Raw genomic sequence first — 27,366 nt, 5'->3', positions numbered from 1 at the left:
CCCCCCGGCTAACGACGCCCCAGCCACCCCCATAGGCACCTGTCGCCGCAAGGGATTTGAGCCCCCACGTGGCTCTCGGTGTGGTTCTGATTCACAGCCAGCTTGCTCCGGGCACCTGCTGCGGACCCTGGGATGGGAAGGGGTGGGGCTTGCAACCACGTGATGGGCGTGGCCTGGAGGGGTGGGCGGGGATTATGGCGCAAGTGGGGGTTGCTCCCCGTTCGGGGGTCGGGGGGGGACCATGCGGCAGCTGCTCATCACCTCGACAGTTTCTGTCTCACCCTCCACGGGTCGGTGAGAGGTTGCGGGACCCCCAAAGAAGACACAGGCCAGGCGGCTGTTCAAACAGCAACATTTAGTTATACAACACAGAAAATCTAGCAACATTTACACAACCAGTTTGAATGTTTGTTGGCTTGGTTGGGAACTTGAATCATCGCGTCACCAAAAGGTGGGCTGGGACTGGCAACGTTGAAGAAACGGGTCGTTCTGCATCCCCTAGGCTTGGGCCTCGTGCTCCCACAGGACTTGGTTGGTAGGTCAGTGGCCCACAAGTCACCAGCCTTTGAGCAAGTTGTGTCCAGGTGGAGATGGGGGGGTGTTGGGGAGGGGAGGTGTTTCATAAAGACACAGTGAAGGGGGACTGGCAGCCACATTCGCGAACATTCATGCATCTGATGGAGGGCTTTGCCCTCTGCGGGGGACTTTCCACTGGCCCACAGTGGCAACTGTGCGCAGTTAACTCATGACTCACATGAACTGGGTGGGACTACTCCAGGGGTGGCTGGGAAGAGCTCCCTCTTATTGCTACATGGACAGAAGAGTAAGTTTTTCTTCCTCAAATTCACATCTTGTGGGCTTCTGGAATTTTCTGCGTGTGTGTTTAGTTCCCCTCCTTTTTTTTTTTTTTTCCTTAAAAGTCTGAGGACAAGGAAGTCAGTTCCAGAAATGTCTCTTCAGGGAAATCACTCTTCCAAAGTAGCTACTTTGTGGGGTAAGAAAGGATGTGAAACTATACGGCCAAATGGGGTGAGGTGTGTTAAAAAAAAAAAAAAGCAATCCTAGCCCTTGCTCCCCCTTCTGGAATGATCCATCCTGACAAATAAGCTTTAGATAATGCAGGAGACACCCTTGTTCCACAGCGGGGCTCACACAGCTGACGTCCACAAATCTGACAAGAAGCAAGGTTGCCTTCTTGGGCCCTTGAGGGGGTCCAAGAGCGGCGCATGCAGCGAGCAGGGAGGGGGCCGTGCCATTCCCTGGGAGGTGGTCACAGGTGGCTGGCATGGGGTGGCAAGGGCAGAAGCAGCGCTTGGTGAGTTCTTTCACCCCACAGACAGGCCGGGACCGGCGGACACACGATGGAGGGCAGTGCGGCGAGAGCTCCATTCCACAGGGAGAGGGTGGCGTGGAGCGTGGAGGAAGCAAAGTGTCCTAGGGAGGCAGCCAGCCGCTGCCGCCTGCTGAGGGCGGCCCCCCTCAGCGCCCCGAAGGCCACGGCCGGCAGCTCTAACAGCCGCGAGGCGTGGCAGGAGAAGCGGCGCTTGGAAGGGCCTTCACTCAGCTGTGGGGCAGGGGGTGGCTGGCACCGGTGGAAGGACAGTGCCCAGGAGACCTTCTCCCTGCGGGGGGGGGGGGGAGAACGGTTGAGGGTACGGAGGTCAGCAGCTGGCCAGAGACATGAAAGACAGTTGCTTCAGGGGGACTGAGATCAGCCTCTCCAGCACCTGCCCCCACCCTGAAATCTGCCCTGGAGTCGGGGGCGGGGGTCTAGCCCGTCTCCATCCTGAACTGGCTGTGGAGGCCGGGGCAGGCCATTCTGTGGAAACGCTTGCATGACTCAGGGCCCTCTGTGTGTGTGTGTGTGTGTGTGTGTGTGTGTGTGTGTGTGTGTGTGTGTGTGTGTGATGCTCTGGGGGATGCCGTGTCGAGAGCCTCAACACAGATGGAGACAGGCGCTCAGGGTCACTGGCAGTCTGGTCACCCAACCCCTTCTCCTGGTCTGCTGAACCCTGGGCTTTTTCCTAGCACCTGAGTGATGAGTTGACTATAACGCTGGGATTCCCAAAGGCCCAGAAGAACTCCTAGGAGCGAACCCGGGTCAGAATAGAAGGCTGGGACAGGGTTATTGTGAACTGCACCATTTGGTGCTTCCCGGCCCCAGATTTCAGCCACCTGATGGGCTAAAGGAGGAGGAATCTGTGTAGAAATGCGGCAAGGTTGCGCGTGTGGAAATGTGCATTCATAAATAGAGGGCGGAGGCAGCAGCTGCAAGGCGGCTGTCGGGAATGTCTGCGGGATTCAGGAGGGGGCGTCGGAGATGCACAGAGACAGGCAGGCAGACAGAAATGCGGTTAAGTTCAGCACAAAGAGGAGATAGCAGTGAAGCAGAGTGCAGGGGGTGGGGGGGGCAGGTGCGAGCGGGAAGCAGCTTTCAGGAGAAGAACTGCAGGCCAGGCCCACTCGGGAGGGCTCTGAGCCTTCTTTTACTCGGTTCTAGAACAGAAGGCCTGCGAAGAAGGCTGAGCAGAACTCAGGCACCCGTGCCCCCCTGCACCTCGGACAGCTCTGGGCCAGGGTCAGCGTCCACGTGGCTGTGGGCACTGTCCACCGGCCTCCCTGCCGCTCCGCTCCTCCCAGCCTCCCTCTGGACTGGCGGCTGCCATCAAGTTTGGAAGTCGGGGGGAGCGTAAGCCCCCAGATACAGACAGGAAGATGCTGCTGCTTATCCCTGAAGGAGGCAGGATGAGAAAGGCAGGGAGGAGAGGCAGGGACAGGAAGGTGCGGTGGGGGGGGGGGGGGCACGCAGCCAGCAGTGACAGCGACAGGGATAGCCTTTGGACAGGACACGGGCCCAAGGGTGGAGCTCCCGTCCATACTGGCCTGCCCTCTGCTCTCCCAGAAATTTCAGCCTGTCCCTAGTGTCCCAGGCCACCCTCAGCCTCCCAGAGAAGGAGAGGAACGCTTCAAGCTCAAATGCTCCGGAGTCTCCCTGGGGACAAGCTCAGAGATGCACATGAATTTCCGGTGAGTCCCGTGCTCCTGTCATGTTGAAAGGAAACGTTCCCCCTGGTCTCTTGAGAGAGGCCCACCGCTTGTTCCGGGACACGGGGAGAGAGGGCAGATCACAGACAGCCACAGGGAACCCAAGTGACACAGAACTTTCCCGGGAGGGCCGGGAGAAGACCTCAACCCACGCGCCTCGCTTGCACACACAGACACACGTGCACACGCACACACAGACACGCGCACACACAGACACGCAGTGGACACGGCACTCCACAAACAGCAGACAGGCCCCCGGGACAGAGGAGAGCGGGAGGCAGTGTGTGGGATGCCCCGTGTGGTTGGGGGGGGGGGGCGTGTGCCGGGACGGAGGGGGTCAGGGGTTACTGTCGTGGCTGGCCTCCGTGTCCGCGCTCACCGGGGGGAGGCCTCCGTTGTCATTGAGCCTCTTGGCCCGGTAGGTCTCGTAGTGGATGTTGTGCGTCACTTCCTTGAGGTCCTGGAGGTGGGTCCTGAAGGACAAGAGGTGGCAGGGGAGGGAGGAGGTACGGGTAGGTGGGGGAGAGTACGACAGGGGGGTGGGAGGGGGACAGGGAGGCAGTGAGTGGCTGGCCACAGAGCTGAGGCGGTCGGTCCCCTTCCAGGCCCACAGCCCCCATGACTGGGCCCCGTCCCCAGAGCCTCTGGGACTTCCTCCACCCCTCCTGCCCGGGACCGGAGCCGGAAGTGGACCGCGAGCCTCCGGGCCCCAACAAGCCCGCCCTGTGGGGGAGGGCAGCTTACCGGATCACGAAGTCACGAAGCAGGGCAAATTCACAGTGGCTGAGGTTCTCCACTGCGAACAAAACCAAGCGGTGACCCTCCCGGAAGACCCCACGCCCCCCTGCCCCCAGCGGCGTGCTCACCCGCTGGCCTGCATCCAGGAACACATCTGTACTAAGTGGCCCTAGCGGCACCCAAAACAGTCGGGCAGCAAATAGGGATTCTGGCTTTTCCTGATCCACACTCAGGAAACTTTGCTTGTCCCCACCCTGCAGAGGCCTCTCACGGGAGCGGGAGGGAGTCTGCAAGCCGGGCCTGAGGGTTCGGGAGGCAATGGCCTCACTCCAGAATGAACACTTCATCCCAGGGCACTTTCCAGCTCAGACGTGTCATCCGAAACCGACTTGGAATTCCCACATCAGCACCAGTGAGTCCAGCTGCTCTGGAAGACCTGCTCCCTTCCCCGACAGGGAAGGTGGCTGTTCCAGAACAATCCGTTAGGTCCCGACCCTTATATCGCTCCCTCTTTCTGGTGATAAAAAGAAACCCGGGGCCGGAGCGATAGCACAGCGGGTAGGGCGTTTGCCTTGCACACGGCCGACCCGGGTTCGATCCCCGGCATCCCATATGGTCCCCCAAGCACCGCCAGGAGTAGTTCCTGAGTGCAAAGCCAGGAGTAACCCCTGAGCATCGCTGGGTGTGACCCAAAAAGCAAAAAAAAAAAAAAAAAAAAAAAAAAAACCCTTGTTTCCTGCACGGCTCTGCAGACCCTGCTACTTGCTGCAAAGCCGCCTGATATCTGTTTCGAAAAGCCTATTAGATTTCTAAATGTCTGAATTTTGTAATGTAGAAAATAAGTCATTTTTATTTTATTGCGGGGGGGGGTGGTTTGATTTTTTTTTTTTTTTGGCCAGGCCCAGCAGCATTCAGGAATTGAACCCAGGCATCTCACATGCAAAGCATATGCCCTCAGCCTGCTGTGGTCTCCCTTTAGACAAGCCTTCCATTGGAAGCTGCAGGAGAAGTGTCATTCCACATCCATTAGGCACCTACTATTTGCAAGTCCTTTGCCAACCACTGTGGGAGCAGCAGAGAAAGAGGAAGACGGGAGCCCTCCAGGCTTAATGGACAGAACAGACAGTCTCATAAATAATTTCAAGTCAAGAACTAGATGACGATGACAAAACGCTATTTTTGTAAAGAGGCTCCCTCGTCCTCCTGTGCAGCTCAGGGGCAGAGCGCGTGCCTGGTGCCTAGTATGCGTGAGACCCGGGTGTAGCCCCCAACACCGCAAGAGACTGAAAAACAAATTCTCATGAATCGGGAGAGAAATAACCCAATACGATGGCGTGGGCCTGGGAGTAGAGTCAAAATCACCGAGTCGGCCGGGGTAGCCAGGCTGTCCCCTGCCTGGCACCACTCTTGGTGGACAGGAAACCAAATCGGAGTCTGAACTCCAAGGACCACCGCTAGGAAGTCAGTGGCTCCCGCAGGGCCCTTAAGCCGAGATCCGGCTGCCTTGGGAGCAGGTGCCAAAGCCATTCTCTGAAAACCATCAGAATCCTTAGACTCGGCCACCACAACTCCTACAGGCACACGCGCTTCTGGGGACAGCCGCTCCCTGGGCCCTGAGCTGTCCCACCACGGGAAGTATCTGACACCCCCACCCCCCACCACCGAGTCGGTGCCGGGGTGGACCCAGAGCTTCCTGCCAGGGTTCTCGGCTTCTCAGATTAAACTGTAAACTCTGGACGGCCCCCCCCGCCGGCCAGTGCATTTCATTTCTACCGTTCTCCAGCCGCTAAACAGCTACATAAGCATCATTCATGGCCAGTAGCTGCAGATCCAGTTACCTTCAATGATTCCCCAGGGGGTCTTCCTGCCGAGCACGCGCTTGCCGTTCACTTGGTACTCCTTGTCACTCCCCACCACGGCAAAGGGCATGCTCTCCTGCTGGAGGGCAGACACCAGTCAGGCGCCGGCCCTGACCTCTGGCGCCGACGGCTGGGCCACGCTTCTGCCACCGCTTTGACAGGTTCGGTTTGATCGGGGAAGAATGTTAAGAGAGAGCTGTACCACGGACACCCCTGGGGACCACCGCTCTCTACTGCCAACCCCATCAAGCCACCCAGCAGAGCCTCTCACCTGAGCGCTCAAGCTTCAACACACCCACTTCCGGTGGGCACCGGCTTCTCTGCCCCAGCAGTGGGGCTGCGGCTCACCCCCGCCTGTGCTCCTCTATCTATCTGCCTCACCTGCATGAGGTTTGTTTTTTTCTTCTCCAGTTTTTACATTCTTTTATCTGTGGGGGCAGAGGGGTTGGGCCACACCTGGTGATGCTCAGGATTTACTCCTAAATCTGTACTCAGCGGACCATAGGAGTGAGTGCCTGGGGGGGTGGGGACTGGAGTTGGTCACATCCTAGGCAAGTGCCTTAACCACCCTGTCCTATCTCTCAAGCCTCTGTAACAAATTCGTTCTCTCCTCTCTCTCTCTCTCTCTCTCTGGTGGTGGGGGGAGTTGTTTGGGTCACACCTGGCAATGCTCAGGGGTTACTCCTGGCTCTGCACTCAGGAATTATTCCTGGAAGATCAGGGGGACCTTATGGGATGCCAGGGATCCAACCTGGGTCCACTGCATGCAAGGCAAACACCCCACTGTGCTATCGCTCTAGCCCAACAAGTTCTTTTTTTCTTTTTTGCTTTTTGGGTCACACCCGGTGAGGCACAGGGGTCACTCCAGGCTCTGCACTCAGGAATTACCCCTGGCGGTGCTCAGGGGACCATATGAGATGCTGGGAACCGAACCCAGGTCGAACGTGTGCAAGGCAAACACCCTCCCCGCTGTGCTATCGCTCCAGCCCCCCAACAAGTTCTTAATAGTGGTTCAATTTGCTGTCCAGCAGCAGCAGAGGCGCCGGGTGACCAGTGTGTAGGTGCTGCTTCCCTTAGAATTAGTGTTTCAGAAAGGCTGGATAAAGGGGAGCTGCTCTGGCAAAAAGGACTGGGTTTAGGCTTAAAGAAAGAGGTCTGGCCTCCAGCTGTGTTCAAGGACTAGGATAAGTATGTTCTGCATGACTTTAACCCAATACCTGGATCAAATTAAAATAAGTTTTAAATAAATTTTAGATGAGCTCCTCGTTTAATGATTTCTTCATTCCTACTCTTCCCATACTATGACCAGGGAAGAAGCTGTCACTGAGAGTAACACGTTGATGTTGGTGCTACAATCTGTGTGAGGCCCCGCCCAGTGTGAGCCCCCAGAGTAACGCTGGCTCCTCCATGGAGGGAACGGCCCAAAACAGTGAGAACGTGCGTGCCAGGTGACGCTAAGCTTAGAGGAAAGTCCCGAACAGAACTGGGGTTCTGATGCCAAAGCAGACTGCAGAAGGTCAGAACTGAGAAAGAGAGAAAGAGCTCGACTTCCCAGCCAGGTGGCGGAAGCCCTCTGCAGCTGGCCCAGGTTCGATCCCGGCACCCCATTCTGGTCCCGTGAGCACCGGCAGGAGTGATTCCCCAGTGCAGAGCCAGGAGTCCGCCCTGAGCGTCACCAGGTGTGGCCCCCAAAAGAATGAACACAGAAATCAGGTGATTTCCCAGCCAGATCCCCTGAAACCCCAACTCTAGGGGGCTACCTTGAGGCTGCGGGGTGGGAAGCAGGTGAAGGGCGGGGTCGGGGGGGAGACGGGGTACTCGATGGCCCTCCCAGGGTGACCAGGGAGGCCTGAGGGGGCTCCGAGGAGCCGAGATTCGCACCCACCCGAATTTTGTCATTCTCCGTCTTGTCCTCCAGGTCCTCGTCGAATTCCTTCTGGGGATAGAACTCGATGCCGTTGACCTCGAGCTCCTTGCGGACCTGGCGGGAGGGGCAGGAGGTGTGCAAGAGCTGAGGGGGGGTTGGGGGGCACCTGCACCCGTGTGGCCCCGAGGTGGTGGGGTCCCTCTGGAATTTGTACCCTGGCACAAGGCAACACAGCCTCACCCGCTGCCTGAGGTGACAACCAGCACACTGCCGGGAGCAAAACTCGTGACATCCCCCTGTCCCACCCACCCTCCCATTTGCAGGGAGCCCAACACCCACCACTCCTCTCTCTAGCCTGAAATCCTGCTTCCTCCAGGAAGCCGTCCAGGACCGCCCCAGCGCTGCTCTACTTGACTGTCTCTGGGTTAGCTGCCTTTTTTTTTTTCTTTTTGGGTCACACCCAGTTATGCTCAGGGGTTACTCCTGCCTCTGCACTCAGGAAATACTCCTGGTGGTGCTTGCAGGACCATATGAGATGCCAGGTTCGAACCTGGTTCAGTTGTGTGCAAGGCAAATGCCCTCCCCACTGTGCTATCGCTCCAACCCTTTTGGAGGGAGGAATCCCAAGCATTGCTCAGGGGCACGGGGCAGTCCCCAGGGATTCTCGGCCCGGCTGTGCAGGCCTGACAGTTCCATGCTCTGCCCGGCGGTGCCGGGAGCAAACGGGGGCCTCAGTCACGCCAGGCTTGACCAGCTATTGTAGTTTTAGGGCCATACACAGCAGTGCTCAGGGCTCATTCCTGGCAGTGCTCGGGGGGCCCCTACGGGGTGTTGGGGATTGAATCCAGGTCAGTTGCATACAAGGCAAAAATTTTTTTAAAAAGCCCAGCTCACTGTGCTATGGTCCAGCCCCTGACTTCTAAGCGTTTCAGAGGCAGTAGCTGGCCTGTCTCCTGATCTTGCATCTCCCTCCCCAGTGGTTCCTGCGCAGGGAGGACTTCTAGAACATTCCACTAAGGTCTATCAGGTGGTCAGTCCCATCAGGCAACCTAACGGCACCGTCTCCCAGTCCTGGTGTCAGGGTATGTGGGCGGCAGGGAGGAAGGTCCCCACCTTGGCCTTCGGTCCTCAGCCACGGCGCCCTCAGCCCCGCTCAGGGCTGCATGGGGAGGGGCGGGGGCGGGCGGGGTCTCACCCTCTGCTTGAATTCTGACTTCTCCTCCAGCGTCATGGTGTCGGCCTTGGCGATGACCGGGATGATGTTCACGACTTTGCTGAGGTGCTTCATGAACTCCAGGTCCAGCGGTCGCAGGCTGGGGGCACGGAGTGTGGGCTGTCGGCGCCACCCCCAACCCCAGCAGCAGACGCTTCCTCTCCTGCCAGGCCCCACCTCCTCTCACCTGCCCTCCTTGTGTCCCCCACTGCCCACCCCCACCCACCCAGGGCCTCCTTTCCAGCCCGGGTACTGCTTGGTCCCTTCAGCCGCTCCCCGAGACCCGCCCAGATGCCTTTGCCTGCTGGTGTCTTTCTCCTGGGGACGGCATCTCGGCGGGACTGTTCAACTCTCTGCTCGGGCATCTTGGAGATCCCTGTCCCCTTCCCAGGGTTCTGGGACCCCAATCGTGGTGGTGAGGGAGAAAGTGAACCTTTCTGTCAAGTCTCTCGGCCCCTCCATCAGACGCCCACTGGGGTGCGGGTTTCTCCAGTGCTGGGCGGGGGGTCTTGCCTACATCTTCATCTTCTCTAGATGTGAGCCCTGGCCTGGCAGCCCCCCCCACGCCCACCCAGGTCACCCGATGTCTTCACTGTCTGCCCTATTGCTCGGCCCACCCCCCATCACCCCTCCCGCCGCTGCCAGTCTGCACCCTGCTCCACGATGCCCAGGGGCCTTGGTTGCCCACCAGCTACCCACAGCGTGTCCCCGAGCACCAGCCTGTGCCACGCCCACCCCGAACAGGCATCGACAGTGCCCGGGAGCCTCCGGCACACACTGAGCACTTTTCCTGAAGCATCACTGTGCGACAGTGCCAAGACAGGTCCTGGCTGCCTGCCCCGGCCCATCTTGGCCTCCCGGGCTGAGCCCAGGTCTCAGCAGGGCCAGCGCAGATGAGCCCTGGGGACAGCACTGAGGGGTCCATCCGAGTGTCCATTGCAGGGACAAGCCTTGGGGACGACACCCCCACAGCACTTGGGGGGTACATATGAGTGTCCGGTGGGGGTGATGAGCCCAGGGACACCCCCCACAGCACTCGGGGCTACAGACGAGTGTCCAGTGCAGGAGAGGAACCACCGGGGACACCCCCGCAGCACTGGGGCACGTACGAGTGTCCGGTGGGCGAGATGAAGTAGAGGCAGCAGTGCACGCGCGTGTCGGGGATGCGTTTCTTCCGGGCGATGTTCACCTCCTCCTTCAGGAACTTCTCGTACTGCTCGTTGATGTACTTCTCGATGGGCTCCCAGCTGCGGGGCAGGGCGGGCGGGCATGGAGGGCCGGAGCGCCCTGCCCTGCCCGCCCCCCACCTTCAGGACCCTCCGGGACAGCTGACCCCAGGCCCCCACCCTGCCCGTTCCTCCAGGCTGTTTCTCCTGAAATGAGGACGCCTGCAGGAAGGCCTCGAGGGCTACGCAGAGCAGCCCATGGAAAGTGCTAGACGGCTCGCAGGACAACCCCCAATTACCACAACAACTGACCTTCCTCTGTGAGGGACACACACACACACACACACGCACACACACACGCACACACACACACACACGAGGCAGAGGGTCATCTCCCCTAGCTGTCCGTGTGGGGGGCACCCCAGCTCCCTCCCCAAAGCACAAAGAACTCCACCCTTGCCTGGGGGAACACTTCAGTCTAGAACCTTCCATCTGTATACCGTTGTGCCAATTCCACCACTGCCCCTGCTGCCAGCCACGGACATGGGCTGCCGTGAGAGACAAGACCGGCCTTTTCCCAAAAAATTAAATTGAAAAGTAAAGTAAAAAAAAAAAAGACTGGCCCTTCTCAGTGGTCCATGCCCTATGCCCCGCCTCCAGGACTCCCCCAGGCCCCTCAGCTCTGTCCCCCCCCCCCCAGCCACACACGGGGCCCACGTGGGCCTCTGCCCTCCTGACCTGCGGCAAACACATACCAGTTCTCGTTGTTGATCTGGTCCCCAAAGCCCGGTGTATCCACGACCGTGAGCTTCATCTTGACGCCGCCTTCCTCTATCACTGGGGGGCGGGACACAGCACCCGGGGAGGGGGCGTCACCCGGCGGGCCAGCCGGGGTGCCCGGGGCCCCACCCTCGGGAAAGGCAGCCCCAGAGCCTTCCCGAGTCCCACCCCCTTCCCGGTTTCGGGTACCCAGGTAGCCACATCCGCAACGCGGTCCCCCTGTATTTTTGTTGTTCTGGGGGGCGTTTTGTAAGCCACACCTGGCTGTCCTCAGGGATCACTCCTGGCAGGGCCCGGGGCACCATATGGGGTGTCGGGGATCGGCCAGGGCTGGCCACCTGAAGGCAAGCACCCTGCCCGCTGCACTGTCGCACCCACCGCCCGTCCCCACACCATCCGGCTCAGAGGAGGCGTCAACTCGCCTCGCTGGTGAGAGCCTCTGCACGTGCCCCGCCCCAAGTCTGTGCGCCTGCACCCCGCATCCCTGCCCGGCCCCACCCCCAGATCCCTGCCGGGCCCCGCCCCCGCATCCCTGCCCCGCCCCGCATCCCTGCCCCGCCCCACATCCCTGCCCAGCCCAAACCCCTGCACATGCCCCTCCCCAACTGTGTGCCCACGCCCCGCATCCCTGCCTGAGCCTCAGCACGCCCCTGCCCACCGCCCTGCCCCTCATCCCGCGCCCCTGCCTCACCACACCCCTGCCCGCGCTGCACTGCACCCCACAGCCCTGTCCGCGCCCTGCGCCGCACCGTGCCCCACTGCTTTGATCTCCACCGTCTTGGGGATCTTCTCCTCTCGGTTCCAGCTGGAGGCCTTGCGGCTCACCTGGGATTTGAAGAGCGTGTTCACCAGCGTCGACTTGCCCAGCCCGCTCTGACCTGCGCAAGGCGGGGGTGAGAAGGCCTGGTCGGGTCCAGCTCTGAGCCTCGTGCTCTCCCCGACCCCCCAAACCCCCCTGCCCCCAGAACTCTGGAGCTGTGATCACCATCACGGGATGGCGCAATTGGCTTCTCGATGCCCAAGGTCTGGGAAACCCAGTCCGTCCGTGTGGAGCCCAGGATTTGTGGGGAGGACCCCATCTCGCTGCCCAGTGAAATGTGTGTGTGTGTGTGTGTGTGTGTGTGTGTGTGTCTAGCTGAAGAGCTGAAGTTTCCCATCTTTATCACAGCATGAAGAATGCCACTGTCTTGCTTTTTTTTGGGGGGGGTCACACCCGGTGATGCACAGGGGTTACTCCTGTCTCTGCAATCAGGAATTACTCCTGGAGGTGCTTGGAGGACCATATGGGATGCTGGGAATCGAACCCAGGTTGGCCGCGTGCAAGGCAAACGTCCTACCCGCTGTGCTATCCCAGCCCCTAGCGCCACTGTTTTGCCTCCTGCCCTTAGTGGTATCCAAGCACCCCACCGTGATGACGGACCCCACTGGAGTGGGCTAGAGAGGGGAATGCCCAAGAGGGCAGGCAGGGCCGCCCCCACCCACCCCTACTCCATGGGTGTCAATGTCTCTGCTGGCTCCGCCAGAGCTTGTGTTCCCAGAAGTTCCACACTGGAAACGGGGCCGGGACTCCACTGGGTCCCCAAGGCAGCCCACAACCAGGCTTGCCAAGGAGCCCCCCACCCCAACACATGCAAGAAAGGCTAAAAGCTGCTCCAGCAGCCTTTGCCAAAGTGGGGGGACACTGTCCCTCCGGGGGGGCATTGGAAAGACGGGGGCAGTGGCCAGTGGTGTGGCTGGGGAACACTTCCTGTCCGTACACTGAACGGAGGTGGATTCCCAGCAGGGAGCAGAATCTTTCTCTTTTTTTTCCCCTGAAATGGGGGCAGTAGGACACGTGTGGGCCCCGAGCGGGGTCACCTTCACTCTCAGGAGCTGGGTCAGGTGGAGGAGATGCGAAGACCTGGAGAAGCTGGCAGGGTGTGTGTGTGTGTGTCTGTGTGTGTGTGTGTCTGTCTGTCTGTCTGTCTGTGTCTGTGTGTGTGTGTCTGTGAAACAGCATGTGCAAAGGCTGCGGGGGGGAGAAAGAGCCCAGCAAACCGTGCCTGGTAAGGGCGGTGCAGACCCGCTGGGTCAGGTGGAGGAGATGTGAGGACCTGGAGAAGCTGGCAGGGTGTGTGTGTGTGTGTGTGTGTGTCTGTGGAACAGTGTGTGCAAAGGCTGGGGGGATGAGGCCACTCAGGTGGAGCAAAACCGGAGACTCATGAAGGGTCTTCAGTGGACTGGGCACTGGGAGGAGTCTGGAGGCTGGACAAAGGGGTCTGAAGGATGAAGGATCGAAGTCCCAGAGGAAGGAGAGAACTCGCTCCCGCTACCTGGCGTGAGAGATTTGCACCTACGGTCCAGAGCGGTGGCTCAGTGGGCCGGCGCTACCAGGATACCCAGCACCCTACGGCCCCACACACACCGCCAGGAGCAAGCCTGGGCCTCCACGGGGTAGAGAGCAAAACGGCAGGAGGCCCCAAGAAGGAAGTGGACGGCGCAGAGCCGCCGGGGCTCCCGGGGGACCCTCACGCTGACGCCGGGGCAGAGACCCTGTTCCCAGCACGGGGAGGAGAGGGCAGACTCCCGGGGCCCGCACAAAGGAAAGCTGACAGAAGCGGTGACGAAGCTCAGGGCTGACGACACAGGGGCGATGACATGGGCCAGGTGTGGGTTTGACCACCGAGGGACCGTGTCCTGCCGTTATGTTCCACAACTCAGGACACTGCAGTGACCGAGGTCCCGAAAATCCTAACTTGAAAAGTGCCCCCGAAAGATCAGACACCCGGGGCCGGGGCAATAGCACAGCGGGGGTGGGGGGGGACGTTTGCCTTGCACGCGGCTGAGCTGGGTTCGATTCCCAGCATCCCATAGGGTCCCCTGAGCACCGCCAGGGGTAATTCCTGAGTGCAGAGCCAGGAGTGACCCCTGAGCATCACCGGTGTGACCCAAAAAAGAAAAAGAAAAAGGTCAGACGTCCTTCCTTGCCCTTTGCTCATAAGGACGGGGGGAGGAATTCCCTCAGCTTACTCCATGGCTGAGTAAACAGCAGTGCTCCTACATTAAAAAAAAAAAAGGGGGGCTGGAGCAATAGCACAGCGGGTAGGGCGTTTGCCTTGCACGCGGCCGACCTGGGTTCTAATCCCAGCATCCCATATGGTCCCCTGAGCACCGCCAGGGGTAATTCCTGAGTGAAGAGCCAGGAGTAACCCCTGTGCATCGCCGGGTGTGACCCAAAAACCAAAAAATAAAAAAATTTAAAAAAAAAGGCTGAGGGAAGGACCCTGATGCTCCCCCAGACCAGATTCTTGAAAGCAGGTGGTGGGAGAGGCGCCTGGGGATTCCCTCCCCCCGGCGCTGAGGTCAGGCCTGACACAGTGAGCACTGAAGCGAGGCCACCCTTGGTGCCCGCCCCCCGCCCCGGGCCCCCGGGCGCCCGTACCCACGACCATGACGTTGAAGTCGAAGCCTGTCTTCATGGTCTTCTTGCGCATCTGCTCGATGATGGTGTCAATGCCCACGTAGCCCAGCAGGCTGGAGTTGACGCTGACGTTCACGGGCTTCATGGGCACTGCCGGCTTCGGCCTGGGCTCAGGCACCAGCTCTGACATGGCTGCGTCCGAGAGCCCTGCAGAGCCACAGTGGGGGGCGGGCTGCAGGCAGCACCTGGTACGGGCACCGGAGGGACCCCGCGACTGGCCCAGGAAGCTGCGGGACACGGCGGGAGGGACATTCACCAGTGTACTTAGAGGGCCCCAAGCACTGGCCTGCGGGTCACTGTGTCTGCGGGTCACTGTGTGTGGGTCACCGTGTGTGGGTCACCTTGTGCGGGTCACTGTGCCTGCAGGTCACTGTGAGCGGATCACTGTGTCTGCGGGTCACTATGTGTGGGTCACTGTGTCTGCGGGTCCCTATGTGCAGGTCACTGTGTCTGCAGGTCACTGTGTGCGGGTCACTGTGTGCGGGTCACTGTGTCTGCAGGTCACTGTGTGCGGGTCACTGTGTGCGGGTCACTGTGTCTGCAGGTCACTGTGTGCGGGTCACTGTGTGCGGGACACTGTGTGAGGGTCACTGTGTCTGCGGGTCACTGTGTCTGGAGGTCTGATTGGGCATTTTCCCCATGCCCCCCCCCACAGGACATGGTGACATCTGGGGTCCAGAGTGATGAGTGGATCTGTCCTGTGTATGGTGTGACGTCGAGGGCGCCCCTGGCTCTCCTAGATGCTGGCAGGAGCCGCCCCGACTTTGACGGGCGACAGAAGCACATTTGCACAGGCACCCGCTGCCCCCTCCTGCAGAGCCCCCAGTCTGTGACAGCTACACTGGGTCCCTCCTTCCAAAGAAAGCCAAAGGCCTTCTAGAAGCGGCCGTCTAGGGACCACTGGGCACTGTCCTCCCTGGCTTTGTCGTTTAGGTGCAAGCAGGGCCACACCCCTCCCTCCTGGGTCCCTGGCCTCAGTGTCCCCTCTGTGGGGGTGGGGGGGCGGTCTGTGCCTGAGGAGAGCCAGCCACTGGCCTCACCAGCCTCACCAGTACTCATCTGCAGCAGGAAAATGTCACCCCTTGAGGCACACAGGAAGAGCATGATGGGTGGGAGCAGGGGCTCAAAGGGGTGAAGGCACGCACCCACTGGCCGGGCCCCAGGCTCCATCCCCACCATGGCACCGTCCCCCAGCAAGGCCGGAAATGACTCAACAAGGAAGCAACAAAAATGGTGCCAGGAGCGTGAAGGAGGGGAAGGTGAGGAAAGTGTCCCCTGGACGGGGCAGAAAACGGGGTGTGTGTGACATGGACTGTAGCCCTGCCCAGGGCCTTGGACAGCGGGGAAGGCATTTGCCTTGCACACAGCTGACCCAGGTTCGATCCCCAGCATCACTTAGGGTCCCCCAAGTACAGCCAGAAGTAATTCCTGAATCAGGAGTAACCCCTGAGCACCCCTGGATGTGGCCCAAAACAGCAAAAAAATTTTAAAAAGAAATAAAAAGAAAAAGAAAGTGGCCCTGCTCCTTTGGAGCGTGGGGGAGGGAGGATGGGGACCCCCTGCTGGGAGCCTGATTCCTCCTCCCCCGCCCACGCCCCCACAGATGGTGCCTGGAAGCTCCCCAAGGGCCACACAGGAACCCACTGGCTCCTGCCCAGTTCGGGTTCCCCAGGAGGAGGTGCGAGGCCAGAGCACACGCGGACTGCAGTGGGGAGGGGTGACCCCGATGCTCCTGAGCCCCGCACTCTCACAGGGACCCTTCGGGCCTGGCCACCCTGGACCCCTGCAGAGACTTGGCTCTGAGGGGGACGCACCGGGCATCGGATGGGCGAGAGGGAGAAGGGGCGGGATCGCCTCGCTCCTGTACCCCCTGAGCCAGGCAGGAGTCTGTTCCTGGACCTTCCTCCACCGCGCCAGCGGGAAACCTTTCCCCCTGCTCCTCCAGGCTCTGCCCATCCTGACAGGCCCCGGGAGCTCCGAGGAGCCTGGCACGGCTCCCTCCGGCTCCCCGGGAAGCTGCCGGCAGCCCGAGGCTCCAGCCGGCAGCAAGATGGACCCAGCTCTGCCGCAGCTGCCTCCAGGCGGCCCGGCTCGCTGCCCTGCACCCGGCACACCTGCACGGCGCCCAGGGTCCCCACGCAGCTGCTCCGGCAGCTGGGCCCTTCTCCTCCTTCCCCTCTTAGAGCAGAGTCCGTGCAGTCTCCACAGCGCGGACACAGGCCAACAACTGGCCTGCGGGCAGAGTCTCAGCAGCTTCAAGGCCTGGGAAATCAAGTCCATTTACTTTTTTTGCTATTTGGGTCACACCAAGCGATGCTCAGGGGTTCCTCCTGGCTCTGCACTCAGGGATGACTCCTGGCGGTGCTCGGGGGACCCTATGGGATGCCGGGGATGAAGCTCAAGTTGGCCGAGTGCAAGGCAAACACCCTCCCCGCTGGGCTATCGCTCCGGCCCCTCCGTCCATTCGGCTATGGGGACAGCTGTAAGTCTTCTCTGGTTTGTTTTGGGGCCATGCCCAGCGGTGCTCAGGGTCGACTCCTGACTCTGTGCTCAGGCTCTGTGTGTGACTCCTGGCGGTGCTGAGGGGACCATATGGGCTGCTGAGGATCGCACCAGGGTCAGCTGTACGCGAAGCAAACGCCCTCCCTGCTGTGCCAGCACTCTGGCTCCCAAGGGGGAGCAGATGGGACCAAGGTCTCGAGCGCATGCCTGGCGCGCATGAGGCCCTGAGTCCCATCCCGGCACTGCCTGGGCCCTGAGCTCCACCTCGCCCGCCTCAGGCACGGAACCATCGTGCCCGCACAGCCAGGCCTGGCTCCCCACGTGCCACGTGGCCAGCCCCCCAGGTAAGTGAAGAATCAACAGTGTGTCTTCACCGGGACCACGGCCCACTCGGCCTGGCCTGTCTTCAGCAGCTGCCCAAAGGTGACCCGCGCAGCCCCCAGACGTGGCGGAGCCCATTTGTGATGCAGCAGCAAGAACGCCACCTGCCCCCGCTCTGCACACCGGCTGGCACAGCCTCGACCATCACCTGCCAGCCACATGCCCGCCACCACCGCTGACCATGAGGAGGGTGGCCACTGGGGGCCCGCTGGGCCGCCACCCCCACCTCTTGCCCCAATCAGGAATGCCCTGCGGGGCTGCCTAGGCCCCCAGAGTCCCTTGGTCCTCACTCATTCATTCATTCATTCATTTCTTCCGTCCTCCACGAACTCCAGACAGGCCAGGGCATCCTGTCTGCTGTCCAGTGGAAACCTCCTCTCACACCCCAGACCTGTGCCAGGGGCACTGGAGTCCAGACACGGCTGAGCCACCCAGCGAGGCTCCCTGACACATACGAAGACATCCAGGCCCAAATTCTGTAGTTCCAGCCTCTGCGTCCATGGCCCTGCTGGCCCCTGCAGGCCAACCTCAGGGGGGTGACCTCTGTGTGCCTCGCTTTGCCCGGAAGGAAGATGGGGCCTGGCCCCCACTCTCGCAGGAGCTGTGGGAGTTACCCAAAGGGACGGACATCATTTACCTGGCCCTGAGCAGGTGTTCGAACCCTCTGCCGGCCGGGGGTGTGTCCTACCCACCTCCGTGCTCCAGGGTGGCACTCAGCAAGCGAATGAATGAATGAATGAATGATGGCTGAGCTTGAGAATGAATGAGCAGATGGTGACCCCCTCGCTCCTCCCTCGGATACCGGTTCCCGGCAGGGCTGCTGACCTCCAGCCCACAGTGGGGACACTGGAGACCAACCCTGCTAGTCCACAGATGTCCACGGCATGGTGGTTGGGAGGGGGGGCGGGCTCATCGTGGGATCACAGCCCCCACAGGGTCCTGGAGGCCCCCTTAGACTCTAGGTCCTCAGCAGCCCACGGAGAGGCCTATCCACCTGGCTCAGTTCTGGCTGTTGCCCCCACAGATACAAGATCGCCCCCAACCCCCGCTCAGGCAAGGAGCCAGCGCCCCCAGCCCGGCTTTGTCTGGTGGGGGGACCCCACCCCTCTGTGGGAAGGAAGCCACAGGGATCTTCCAGTGCAGCACCTGTCCTGGGGGCTGGGGGGCTGGGGGTGGCGCTTCTTTCCTGCGCAGGACCTACTCCCAGACAGACAGACAGACAGACAGACAGACACACACACACACACACACACACACACACACACACACGCTAGGCGCCAGCCCGGCTCTTAGAAAGGGGATCACAAAAGACAGCTCAGCCCTTTCCCATCCGCAGGAGCAAAGGGCTCTGGGACACCCCCGTCCCCTCCCAGCGCTGGAGGCCGGCGGGTTTCCCTGGGAGACCACCGCCCGCCGGAGCCTGGCTGGCTCGGTGGCCCGGGCGAGCGGGGGGAGGGGGTCCCCGTGCGCGCGGGGTGCCGGGGCCCGGGTGGCCCCGATACCTGCGCGCGTCCCGCTCGCGTGCGCCCGGCGTGGGGCGTTCGGCGCGCGTCCGGCTGCCCGCAGCGCGGGGCGGCGCGCGTGGGCTGCGCCCGTCCCCGGGGGGCACCTGGGCCCGCCGCCCCCGCCGCCCCTACCTTTGGACATGAATCCTCCTTTGTCTCCGCGCCTCCGGGAGATGCTCAGGGCGCGGGGCTGCCGGGCTGAGCGCGGCGCGGGCTCGTTCGGGCCCGAGCGGCCCCCGCAGCCGGGCCTCGCCCCTCGCCGCTGCCCGCCCCGGGACTGGCCTCGTCTCGCTCGCGCCGCTGCCCCTGCCCGCGCGCCCCGCCGCCGCCGCCGCCGCCGCCGCCGCTGCCACCCGCACCACGTGACCCGCGCGCCCGCGAGCGCCCCTCCCCCTCCCTCCCGCGGCGCCCGCACGCACGCCCGCACGGCAGCACGCGGGAGCGGGCCCGGGCCCGGGGACGCGCCGGGGTGCAGCCCGCAAGGTGCACGCGTCTCCGGCCCGGTGCGCCCCCGCCTGCACCCCTCCTGCACCCCCCTGCTCCCCGCCTGCACCCCCGCCTGCTCCTGCCTACACCCCGCCTGCACCCCGCCTGCACCCCGCCTGCACCCGCTCGGGCCTCCGACCCTCTCCCAGCTAGTCACGCGGTGACCCGTTCGCCCCGGCGCGTGTGCCCGCACTGCCCCAAGGCCAGGGCCCTGCAGAGCCTGAGCCCTCTGACCTTGACCAGCTCTGACGCTTGTCCGTGCCTCAATATACCCGCTGGAAGATATTTCATGCATGCATGCATGCATGCAACCGACACTCCGGGGAGGTGTTGTGCCTGACTGGCGGGGGTGGGGGCGGCGCGGGGCGCACCGGGAAGCAGGCTGGTCCCCTGCAGGGCGGGGTATGCGCGCAGGTGGGCACCGTGAGAAAGAGGTGGGGGGAGGGAGGGGGCGCGGGGAGGCGTGGGACGGTGGTTTGCAGGAAAGGAGGATGGGGAAGGACTGGCAGAGGGAAGGGGGAGGGGCCCCCCAGGAGGTGAGGATGCCTGCGCACCTAGGAGGTGAGAGGCTATAGGGGTGTTAGTGGATGAAGCTGAGCTGTCGAGGCTGGGAAAATTCCAGTGGGGGCACGGGAGAGAGCTACAGAGGCTGGAGGTGTCCAGCCCCGCTAGTCGGGCTCAGGGGCTGAACTTGGAGGAGAATGGTGTCACCAGCGCCAGGAAAAATGCACTGCCCAAAGCACTGCCGGCAGAGGTGAGGCCCTGGTGAGGGCAGAGCAGACTGAAGGTCAAGTGCAGACGGAGGACACACACACACACACAGCCCCTATGCCCCCTCCGTCCCCTCCCACCACCACGACTGGGAGGAGGAGCTACCACGCCTGCATTTAGGAGAGAGCCCAGGGGTCAGCGGAGCCCCCAGGCTGGGTCAGGAACTGCATCTCAGGGGGCCTTTGAAAGGTTGGAATGACCCAGGTGGGAGGGGTGGTACAGCAGGTACTTACAAAGCCAACCTGGGCCCCCCTCCCCCAAGCCCACCAGGAGTGATCCCTGAGCACCACTAGGTGTGGCCCCAAAACAAAACAAAAGAAAAAAAATGTTGGAATGAGGTCACCGCAGGAGCTGGGTTCCAGCCAGCCTCCAGCCACCAGACTAACGTCTGCCTCAGTGGTCCTGTTCAGAGTCCAGGGTACTGGGGTGGGAGCGATAGTCCAGCGGGGAAGGGTTTGTCTTGCACGCAACCAACCCGGGTTCGATCTCCAGCATCCCATATGGTCCTCTGAACACTGTCAGGAGTAATTCCTGAGCACAGAGCCAGGAGTAACCCCCACCCGAACAAAAAGAACAGAGTCCAGGGTACCATATCCCTGTGCAGGAGGCACCCACTAACCTCTCAGCCTCAAGGTGGGGGGACCAGCAAAGGGACCCCCAGCGGTGACCCCTTTTAAGCATCACTGCCCTTCCACCTTCCCGTCAGGCGGAAGGGGGTGACTGAGGGGGTTGGAGGTCAGAGGTCACAGATAAAGTCACTCAGAGAGGAACACCAAGGAAGACCCCCCATCCCCACCCCCCGTGACTGTAGAGGGGGGCTGCATTTTATGGGGGAGCCTTCGGACTGGGCTTTCCCTAGAGCCAGCTGATTGTTTCGGATGTTTCGGGAACCGTGGCACAAGCAGAGCAAATGCTACAGGAAATGGACCAAGTCGCCGGTGACCCCCAGAGACTCTGGGTTGCTGGACCCAGCTCCGGCCGCGGCATGTGTCCCGCGCCCCCAACTCACCCCTGCACCCCCAGCCCCACAGTGCCTTCAGCTCTGACCTCAGAGCCCCCCCATTTATGACCGAGCCTGACCAAGCTCCAGGACCGCCCCCCCCACCCCGCCCAGCCCCCAAGCTCAGCGCCCTTTACCTGCCGTCTCTCTGCTCCGGTCCGGGTCCGAGTCCTCTGCGGGCTCTGCTGATGCGGGCCCCGGAGCTGGGGCTGGATTCGTACCTGGCCTCTGGGGGGAGGCAGCCGTGTGCCCGGGGGCCGGGCCAGTGCCCTGGGGGGACTCCCCAGTGGCTGGATCTGGGGTGACAGGCACAACCCAACCCGGCGCCCGGCCCGGCCTGCTCAGAGCAAGGGTAGCCCGTGCTGTGCCCGGCGGCCCCGGGCCTGGCGCTGCCCGCCCCAGGTAGCTGCTGCCCGCGCGTGTGTCACCCGGTGCTCCGGCTCTACCCAGCTGGTCTGGCGCCGGGGCAACGGGACCCATGGCCACGTCAGGCTTGGCTGAGCCCACGGTGGGCAAGTCCATGGTACTGTCCCCCTTGGTCTCTGGCGTGGGGGCCTCTGTGCCGGGGTCCCCTCTGCAGGCGCTGGGGGTGGCCGGGCTGACAGCCCTGTTGAGCCTGTTGGTGGCCCGAGCGGCTGAGGATCTGGCCACACCTGGCCGTGCCGTGTCCAAAGCCGTGTTTGTCCCTGGCCCCACAGCGGGGCCGCCTGGTGGACCCCTTTGGAGAAGCAGCCGAGGCCTCGGGAGAGCCCGGGCCCCCAGCTGGCCTCTGCCCGGGGAAGCTCTGGCAGGCTCCAGGGGCACAGGCAGTGGAGGGGGGCCCTGACCCCCGGGGCCCGAGCCCCCAGGGCCTGCAGGCGTCCAGCCCAGGTGCGCCCGGAAGGGGAGACTGAGGCAGGAGCTCACCACAGGCCTGTCCGCCGTGGCGTTCCTGCTGGGCGTGGGCAGCCAAGAGCTCCTCGGGCTCCCTGGGTGCCCCCTGCCCCCCTGGGGGAGGGTCTCGGGGGTCCAGCCCAACAGGGTTGCCCTCCGTCCTCCCTGGGGGGCGGCCTCCCTGCCCAGGTGGGGGCTCAGGGCCCAGGGCCGGCTGGGGTGGAGGGTCAGGGAGACAGAGCTGAACTTCCGGGCCCCCAGGCTGCCGCCCCTCTCACTGCGGGCCCCCAGGCCCGGCCGGCTGGGAGCCGGTGGGATGTGATTCGGGGAGAACGCTTCCAGATGGATGGTCTTCCTGAGCACAGGAACGAGGGGGGACGTCGAGGGGCGGGCAGGGGGCCCCGGCAGGTGGCTGTGGGAGAAGGAGGCCCCCGGCTCCGGGGCCCCGTGCGGCTGCATCTCACAGTGCTCCATCCGTGTCCGCATCCTCCCCAGGGGCTGCTGAGACAGAGCCCCGCAGGCATCAGGGCCGAGGCCCGGGGTGCCCACCCTTGCCCCTGGCCAGGCCTGCTGGTCTAGGCTGTCAGTGAGGTGCCTATGTCCCTTCTGAACATGTATATCATACCCCTGCACGCGCGCGCTCAGACACACACACACATACAAACACGCACACATGCACACACACGCGCACACACACGCACACACAGGCTCTGCCGCCCTGTTAGCATCTTGTGGGTAAGAACTTAATGGCTCGACCCCCACCCCTACCCCAGCCTGGGTGCAAGAGTGACCCCTCTCCCTGTGGGGGCTCCGTGGTGGTCCCAAGGGGGCAGTTATTGGAAACTGTCTCCCTCCCTCTGTCCTTCCAGAAGGAACGGAAGGTCTTTATGTTGTGGGGAGGAGGCGGACATGTCGGGTCTGTGCCCGACAGCTGCCCTTTGGGCAGAATGTCACAGGGGTCAGGCAGCAGGGCGGGGGGAGCTGAGGACACGCAAGGCTGAGGCTGGAGGGGCCCGGCTCAGGGCACAAAGCAGCAGGATGGACGGGGGGTGTGGGGCTCCGGCTGGTGTCCAGCCAGTGTGGCTGAGACAGTCCCCAAGGGGGCTCCAGGCCCCCCCAAGTGCCAGCTGGTGCCCACCCCAGGGTGAAGCTGTGTCTGTTGCTTCCAACCCAGCAGGTCTTTGCGAGATGCTAGGGGTGGGGGGGGGGACAGAGGGTGGTCTAAAGCCAGGAGCAGTGGGGGTCAGCCCTGAAGGGATGCCCCGACCCTGCTGGGAAATCCGCCCTGTCCCCCCACCGCCCACGGAGCCCCCACAGGGGCAGGACTGCTGAGATGTGTTTACTCTGTCACCAGAGTCTCACCCCGCACCCCTCCATCAGAGGGTCTGCTCTATCCCGTCCCCATCTCTCTCTCTCTCTCTCTCTCTCTCTCTCTCTCTCTCTCTCTCTCTCTCTCTCTCTCTCTCTCTCTCTCTCTCACACACACACACACACACACACACACACACACACACCTACCGTTTTCGGAGATCACGAAGGGTCCTCCGGCCTGTGTGTGGCGAGGAGCCCCCCCTCCCCTCCTCCGTGCCCAGAGTTTGGCCACGGTGACCAGCTCAGCGGCCTCGTCAGCGGCCTCGTCAGCGGCCTCGTCCCTCTCTGGTCCCCTCATAGACTCCTGCCCAGACCCTGGTCACAGTCCCCTGCGCTGTGGGCCCACGTCCTCTCGGTGCCGGCCAGGCAGGGAGGGGCCGGCTCCGGCTGTGGGTGGCAGAGAATGGCAGCTCTGGGCCTCTGGAATCCGCGGGTCACGGAGGCCGGCACGGGCCAGCGGCCTGTTCTGGACTGAAGGCCCCCGGGGTCTGCGCCCTGCTGCCCACCCCCAGGCCCGCTCATTCCCCCACAGACCTGAGAGAAGTCGCAGAAGAACGAGGGTGCTGTGACTTGGCCTCGCTCCGGCAGGCCATACCGTGTCCCCTCGGGCCACCTTGCCCACCTGCCGGGTTCTTTCCTCCAGCGAGCCGGGGTTCCTGAAGGCAGCCCCCCTGCAGCCCACACTGCCCCCTGGGGTCCTGCTCTCCCCCGCCAGACCGAACACTGGGGCCCTGAGGGCGGGACGGTGCCCCAGTCGGGACTGAAGAGACCCTTTTATTTATTTATTTTTGCTTTTTTTTTGGCGGGGTGTCACACCCAGCGATGCTCAGGGGTTCCTCCTGGCTCTGCCTCAGGAATCACTCCTGACAGTGCTTGAGGGACCATATGGGATGCCGGGGTTTAGAACTCAGGTTGGCCGTGTGCAAGGCAAACGCCCTCCCTCTGGACTATCGCTCCGGCCCTGAGGAGCCCTTGAGCCACCCGGAGCTGCCCTGGGTGCCGGCTGGAGCCCTCAACTGCCCTGGCCGGTCAACCCTAGGAGTCGCGCTGGGCGTGAGAGCTGGTGTTTACTGAGCACTGGGGCAGGCCTGGCACTGGGCCAGGCGCGGCTGCCGCTCACCGCGCACCTGGGCAGATGGGCACGTGCTGCATCTGTGCAGTGACCACCGTGGGGGCCGCCTGACGCCACACACGCACCCTGGGCCGGGGCCCGGAGGCCCGGCCCTGCCCGCTGTCCCATGGTGGCGGTGCTGAGCATGTCTGGAGCGGAGCCAGCCGAGGGAAGCCCCTGGACAGTGGAGATGTCTCCGTGCCAGCCCGGAGCTGCGGCCGAGCACTTGCAGGCTGGCAGCGCTAGAGAGCTGCTGAACGTCTGACTAGGTTTTAATTTGTGGCTCTCGCACAAGAAAGCGCAATTCTGAGAGGACTTGACTTTCTTCGTGGTTGTGTTTTGGGGAGCAGACTCAGGGGTGCTCTGCTGAGGTCTCCCTCCTGAGGCCCCACTCAGGGATCAAACCCAGGGTGACTGTGTGCAAGGCCAGTGCCCTCCCCACTGTGCTATATGTCGCCCCAGCCCCGAAACTCCGGCCTTGGGGCTGGAGCGATAGCACAGCGGGGAGGGCGTTTGCCTTGCACGCAGCTGACCCAGATTTGATTCCCAGCATCCCATAGGGTCCCCTGAGCACCGCCAGGAGTAATTCCTGAGTGCAAAAGCCAAGAGGTAGCCCCTGTGCATTGCCGGGTGTGACCCAAAAAGAAAAAAAAAGAACAGAAACTTCAGCCTGGCCCATTCTCCCTGCTCCCAGCTGGGGCATCAAACCTGGCTGCACCCTGGTTACGTGGGGGCGGGAACTGACTAGGGTGCTCAACCCTTTCTTTCTCTTTCTTTCTTTTTGGCTTTTTGGGTCACACCTGGGGATGCTCAGGGGTTCCTCCTGGCTCTGCACTCAGAAATGGCTCCTGGCGGTGCTTGGGGGACCCTATGAGATGCTGGGAATCGAACCCGGGTTGGCTGTGTGCAAGGCAAACACCCTACCGCTGTGCTATCACTCGGGCCCCCTCTCCCCTCTCTCTTACTCGAGGTCTCAGGACCAGCCCAACTTGAGGAAGGAGAGCGGTCTAGGGTCTGGTGGCAGAGTTCTGCCTGCACACGCTGGGAACCAGCCCCCCCACTTCGAAAACATCATCTCCCAAGTGTGAGCGAGGGGTCCTGGGTTGGCAGTGTGTAATACCCCGTCATCTCACTTGCCCTGCTGGGCCTCGGTGGGCTTTTCGAGCAGGGAGCGCCTGTCTCTGTGGCACTGAGTCTCACTGTCACGGGCAGGTGTGGCCCAAAACAGGGGTCTCTGCTCTGGGTCCACAGCGGGCGCTTGGCCACGGTGTGGCGCTTGGGCGCTGCTGCCCTCTAGTGGCCGAAAGTGGCTGCGCCCAGCCCGCGCATCCTCCTCTTCCCACGCCAGCACAGCCGCGGCCTCCTGGACAGGCGTTCCCCGCAAACACGCATCCCGGTGGTGGCCCCGCGGACCCGCGGCACCAACTCCAGAATCTCAAACCAGGACCGCCATGTGTTCTTAGGTGGGCGGCAAGAAGCGTGGACGTGGCCTGGACCGATAGCACAGCGGGGAGGGCATTTGCCTTGCACACGGCTGATCTGGGTTCGATTCCCAGCATCCCATAAGGTCCCCCGAGCACCGCCAGGAGTAATTCCTGAGTGCAGAGCCAGGAGGAATCCCCTGAGCATCGGCCGGGTGTGACCCAAAAAGCAAATAAATAAATAAATAAATAAATAAAAGCGTGGACGTGGTTTGCGGCCACAGATCCCAAGGGAGGACAGGCTTAGGCCAGGGTCCAGAGCCATGGACAGCCACCCAGGGCCTCCTCTCTCCCTCCTCCCTCTGAGCCCCACCCCCAGCCCCTGGTCCTGAGCCGGGACACAGAGAAGGGGGCGAACAATAAGGGGTTTGTGCCGCCCCCAGGCCTCCGTCCCCACATGGCAGCCCTTCATTCCTGCACATTCCTGCTGGGGCCCAGAGCCCAGCAGGGCCAGAGGCGAGTTCCCAGGACGCTGCAGAAACCCGCACAATAGCCAGCACCAGGACGCCTCAGTTCTGCTGGCATCACCCGGGAAGCCTTGGCAACGTTTACACAGAGACCGCTGCCAGTCAGCCAGCACGCTGGCTTTCACTGACGTCTGCCCAGTGCCAGGCAGGCTGACGGGGGAGGCCACCGCCGACTTTCACAACACGTGAATAAAATCACAATGCAAAGTTAGGGCTCTGAGGGAAAAAGTTGGGCGGGGGGGGGGAGGGTGGTAAGAGAAGGCAGGGGAGGCTTCCTGGAGGAGGTGGCTCCTGGAAGTTCAATCAGGTTCTCTCCCTGGACCAAAGCTTCACTTGAGAAATCACTTGTGGGCTGCTCAGTCTCCAACCCACCACTAACTTTCAGTCTGTGCTTCAGGGATTCCCACAGGCACTGGCTTCTCAGGGACAGGGATGGTGCTTAGTTCATTGCATCAGGGCTGGAGTGATAGAACAGCGGGTAGGGTGTTTGCTTTGCACGCCAACGTGGGTTCGATTCCCAGCATCCCACAGGGTCCCCTGAGCACCGCCAGGAGTAATTCCTGAGTGCAAAGCCAGGAGTAACCCCTGTGCATCACCGGGTATGACCCAAAAAGAAAAAAAATAATGTATAGCGCATCTGGGCACACCCTAGGCCAGGCGTGGGCCAGCACTGGTGTGGCAGGCTGGGAGGAGGCCGGGAGAAGGGCCCTGGGGGTGGGTTCCCGCTGCTCCCCAGGACAGGGGGGCTCTTCAGCCATGAGCCCTTGCGCACAGCTGCCCACCTCAGCCAGATGCTGTATTTGAAAGCGTTTGGGAGACCGCCTGACTTAGAGCTGTGAGCAGTTAATTCATTTGCAGTCTGCGACCCCCCCCAAAAAAGTGTATTCCATATTCATCACAGCAGACCCGGCTTTCCGCTAAAGGCAGCCTGAGCTCCCCCTGGCCTGCTGGGCTGAGTTAGGTCCCTTGGCCCCTCACCCAATCTGTCTGCCTGTCCATCCGTCCGTCGGTCCATCTGTCTGTCCATCTGGCTTGTTCCTGGGGGAGGGGGGAGCCGTCTTCCCACCCCAAAGGGATGTTGTTCTGAAATGACACAAATGGGGGGCGAGGGAGGCTGCCCCCCAACAAAATGATTGTTTCAGGTGTCCCCATGGGGGGCAGCAGGCAGACAAGGCTGGAGCACGGGGCTTCACGTCAGGGGGGTCTGTCTCTTCCCCAGTGACCACCTGGCCCCCCAGTCACAGCCTGGACCCCGAGCACTGAGCCAGGAGTACCACTGGGTGTGCCCCC

The 27,366-nt window shown here is 62.3% G+C and overlaps 2 protein-coding genes across 3 annotated transcripts; both read right to left on the bottom strand.

The window, feature by feature from the left end:
• Positions 1 to 333: 333 nt before the first annotated feature.
• SEPTIN3 (septin 3) lies at positions 334 to 18,791 on the bottom strand. 2 transcript variants are annotated; one of them, XM_055141440.1, is made up of 11 exons: positions 18,649 to 18,791; positions 14,090 to 14,275; positions 11,418 to 11,546; positions 10,644 to 10,725; positions 9,832 to 9,969; positions 8,705 to 8,822; positions 7,528 to 7,623; positions 5,622 to 5,721; positions 3,790 to 3,841; positions 3,425 to 3,518; positions 334 to 1,622 (listed from the first exon to the last, which is right to left on the bottom strand). In XM_055141440.1, the coding sequence occupies exons 1-11, from the start codon at positions 18,656 to 18,658 to the stop codon at positions 1,557 to 1,559; spliced, it is 1,071 nt and encodes a 356-aa protein (XP_054997415.1). In that variant the 5' UTR covers positions 18,659 to 18,791; the 3' UTR covers positions 334 to 1,556. The 2 variants fall into 2 exon arrangements, with proteins under 2 accessions (XP_054997415.1, XP_054997416.1); XM_055141441.1 differs by having other exon boundaries at positions 5,622 to 5,718.
• Positions 18,792 to 20,896: 2,105 nt separating this feature from the next.
• LOC129405910 (basic proline-rich protein-like) lies at positions 20,897 to 22,132 on the bottom strand. The gene has a single exon (XM_055143627.1). The coding sequence runs from the start codon at positions 22,130 to 22,132 to the stop codon at positions 20,897 to 20,899; it is 1,236 nt and encodes a 411-aa protein (XP_054999602.1).
• Positions 22,133 to 27,366: the final 5,234 nt, after the last annotated feature.

The sequence above is a fragment of the Sorex araneus genome, chromosome 6 (assembly GCF_027595985.1).
Source record: "Sorex araneus isolate mSorAra2 chromosome 6, mSorAra2.pri, whole genome shotgun sequence".
Taxonomy (NCBI): Eukaryota; Metazoa; Chordata; class Mammalia; order Eulipotyphla; family Soricidae; genus Sorex; species Sorex araneus.
The sequence above is the reverse complement of the archived record's forward strand: the minus strand, read 5'-3'. Positions and strand labels throughout refer to the sequence as shown.